Below are 3,002 nucleotides of genomic sequence, written 5' to 3' on the forward strand. Positions count from 1 at the left end.
GAGCGAACATAACCACTCCTAATTCGAGATCGTGTGTGGTGTAGTTGACTTCGTGTGTCTTCATCTGTCTTGAAGCGTAGGCGATAACCTTACCTCGTTGCATCAGAACACAACCGAGCCCCTGATTGGAAGCATCGCAGTAAACCACAAAATCATCAATTTCCTCAGGAAGGGATAGTATCGGCACGGTGCATAAGGCTCGTTTTAGGGTTTGGAATGCCTTCTCCTGTTTCTCTCCCCATTCAAAGGTCACACCCTTCTGGGTTAATGTTGTAAGAGGTTTTGCGATCCGGGAGAAATTTTGAATGAACCTACGATAGTAGCTAGCGAGACCTAGGAATTGACGAGTTTATGTAGGCCTCTTCGGTGCTGACCAGTTCTCAATAAATTTAATCTTGGATGGGTCCACGTGGATTCCTTCTTCACTAACCACGTGTCCTAAGAACTCGACCTTTCGGATCCAGAATTCGCACTTAGAGAATTTTGCATATAGCTTCTCTGATCGTAGGGTTTCTAGGACTCATCGTAGGTGCTCGCTATGCCCCTCCTTACTTCGAGAGTAAACCAATATGTCATCAATGAAGATGATGATGAACTGATCCAAGTAAGGACGGAACACTCTATTCATTAAGTCCTTGAATACCGCGGGCATGTGGGAGGACTTTCTGAAAGTTTTCACCTGGGTATTATTTCTTAAAAAAAAAAGTCAGAGGCGACTCCAAAGCTGAAAGTTTTCATCAAGCAAGTCGAACTTCAACTACGAAAGCTGGTGAGGAACATTCGAAGTGATAATGGGCTAGAATTCAAGAATAAAGAGTTCGAGGACTTTCTGACTAAAAAGGGAATTTCTCACAACTTCTTAGCTCCCTATACCCCACAACATAATAGAATTGTTGAAAGACGAAACCGTTCCCTGTGTGAGGCTGCCCGAACAATGCTGCACTTCAATTCACTCCCTCTATATTTTTGGGCAGATGCAATTGCTACTACATGTTATACTCAGAATCGGTCCCTCGTTAACAAGCGATTCGCAATCACTCCGTATGAAATTCTGAACAACCGGAAGCCCAATGTTAAATTTTTCCACGTGTTCGGTTCCAGACACTTCATTTTTAACTCCAAAGAGAACCGAAACAAATTTGATGTCAAGGATGATGAAGGAATTTTTCTTGGCTATTCACTAACTTCAAAGGCTTACAGGGTTTTAAACAAACACTCCAAACGGATTGAAGAAACCTACTACGTAACGTTTGATGACAAAAATATGAGGAAAAATCAGACACCCGAGAGTGTCACTGGGGACATATTTCTAAAATTAGGTCAAGTCTCACTTCCTATTTCCAACTTGTTTGAAGAATACATAAGGATGTTCGACGAACCAGAGAAGGCCATACTCTCAGAGGTGAAAGAGGAAGACAACAAAATTGATCATCTGAAGAAGATTATCGATGAAGCTGCAAAAGAAATTGAAAAAGATACTTCGAAACCAGTGAAGATCAACCCTCAGCAGCTTCTCCAAAAAAAGCTCAATGTTCGAGGGGAGGGTCCATCTATCACCCATACAACCGAACTACCAATCGATGAGGAGTGTCCAAAACTAACTCATGATGGTTCAGTCGAGGGGGAGAACTCCTCACCAAGAGAACGTCCTACTCCAATCGAGGGAGTAACAATTGAACCTGACATGGGATATACTTCACCATTTGAGGGGGAGAATGCATATACAAATGACGAAGATGATCAATCAAAATTTGTAGAAGAGATTAATGCAGAGTTGGATCCTGTTTATGACCCGAACTACCCTCCTCTCACAAAATGGACTAAGGATCATCCTAAAACAATGATAATTGGTGAATCATCCGAACGGGTTCTCACATGGTCTCATTTGAAAGCGAAGCAAACTTCATTATTCTCTCAAGTTGAATTCTGCATGTTTAATTCATTTGTCTCTAAAATCAAACCAAAGACAGTCAACACTGCACTTGATCATGCTGATTGGGTACAAGCAATGCAAGATGAACTTCATGAGTTTGAACCCAATCGAGTTTGGAGTCTAATACCCACACCAAAGGATGCTTCTGTGGTTGGATTGGAGTGGGTCTTTAGGAACAAGATGGATAAAGAAGGCAATCTTATTAGGAATAAGGCCCGAATGGTGGTAAAGTGATATTTCCAAGAAGAAGGAATAGACTATGAGGAGACTTTTGCTCTTGTAGCCAGATTAGAATCAGTTCGAATCTTTCTAGCATATGTTGCTCATAAAAACTTCTAAGTTTTTCAAATGGATGTGAAATGTGCCTTCCTAAATAGAGAATTAGAAGAAACAGTGTATGTTGAGCAACCACTTGGGTTCGTGAATGATAAATACCCTGATTATTGCTATGTGTTAGATAAAGCTGTGTATGGACTGAAACGAGCACCAAGGGCCTGATATGAAACACTAACTCGCTTTCTTAAAATGTCTAAATTCAAGCATGGTTCGGTTGACCCAACCTTCTTTCGCAAGAAAGAAGGTGAACATCTAATGATAGTTCAAATTTATGTCGATGATATCATCTTTGGCTCCATGAATCCCAGCTTCACAGTTGAATTTAGGAAGCTGATGGAGACTAAATTTGAAATGAGCGCAATGGGTCCAATTAACTTTTTTCTTGGGTTGAAATTAAGACAAGGACCAGAAGGTATTTTTATTAACTAGGAGGCTTACATGAAGAATTTATTAGCAAAATTTGGTATGACGAGAGACTCGAAGGTGAAGGTTCCTATGTCGTTTGGCACTAAGTTAACACCATCTCTGGAAAAGCCTGCTGTAGATATGACTCTCTATCGTCAAATGATAGGATCTCTCATGTATCTAACTGCAAGTAGACCGACCATTATGGTTTCTGTCCGTTATTGTGCTAGGTGTCAAGATAATCCTAGAGAAACTCACATGGTGGGAGTGAAGACTATTTTTCGATATTTGAAGTGAACCTCGTCGCTCGGTCTCTGGTATCCAGCAA

The 3,002-nt window shown here is 40.9% G+C and overlaps 1 protein-coding gene across 1 annotated transcript; it reads left to right on the forward strand.

Moving 5' to 3' along the window:
• Window positions 1-1,264: 1,264 nt before the first annotated feature.
• Window positions 1,265-2,167, forward strand: LOC145008823 (uncharacterized). Its single transcript, XM_078967433.1, has 2 exons — window positions 1,265-1,867; window positions 1,967-2,167. The coding sequence occupies exons 1-2, from the start codon at window positions 1,265-1,267 to the stop codon at window positions 2,165-2,167; spliced, it is 804 nt and encodes a 267-aa protein (XP_078823559.1).
• The last annotated feature ends 835 nt before the right edge of the window (window positions 2,168-3,002 follow it).

This window comes from Lactuca saligna, chromosome 1 (assembly GCF_052625555.1).
Source record: "Lactuca saligna cultivar CGN05327 chromosome 1, ASM5262555v1, whole genome shotgun sequence".
Taxonomy (NCBI): Eukaryota; Viridiplantae; Streptophyta; class Magnoliopsida; order Asterales; family Asteraceae; genus Lactuca; species Lactuca saligna.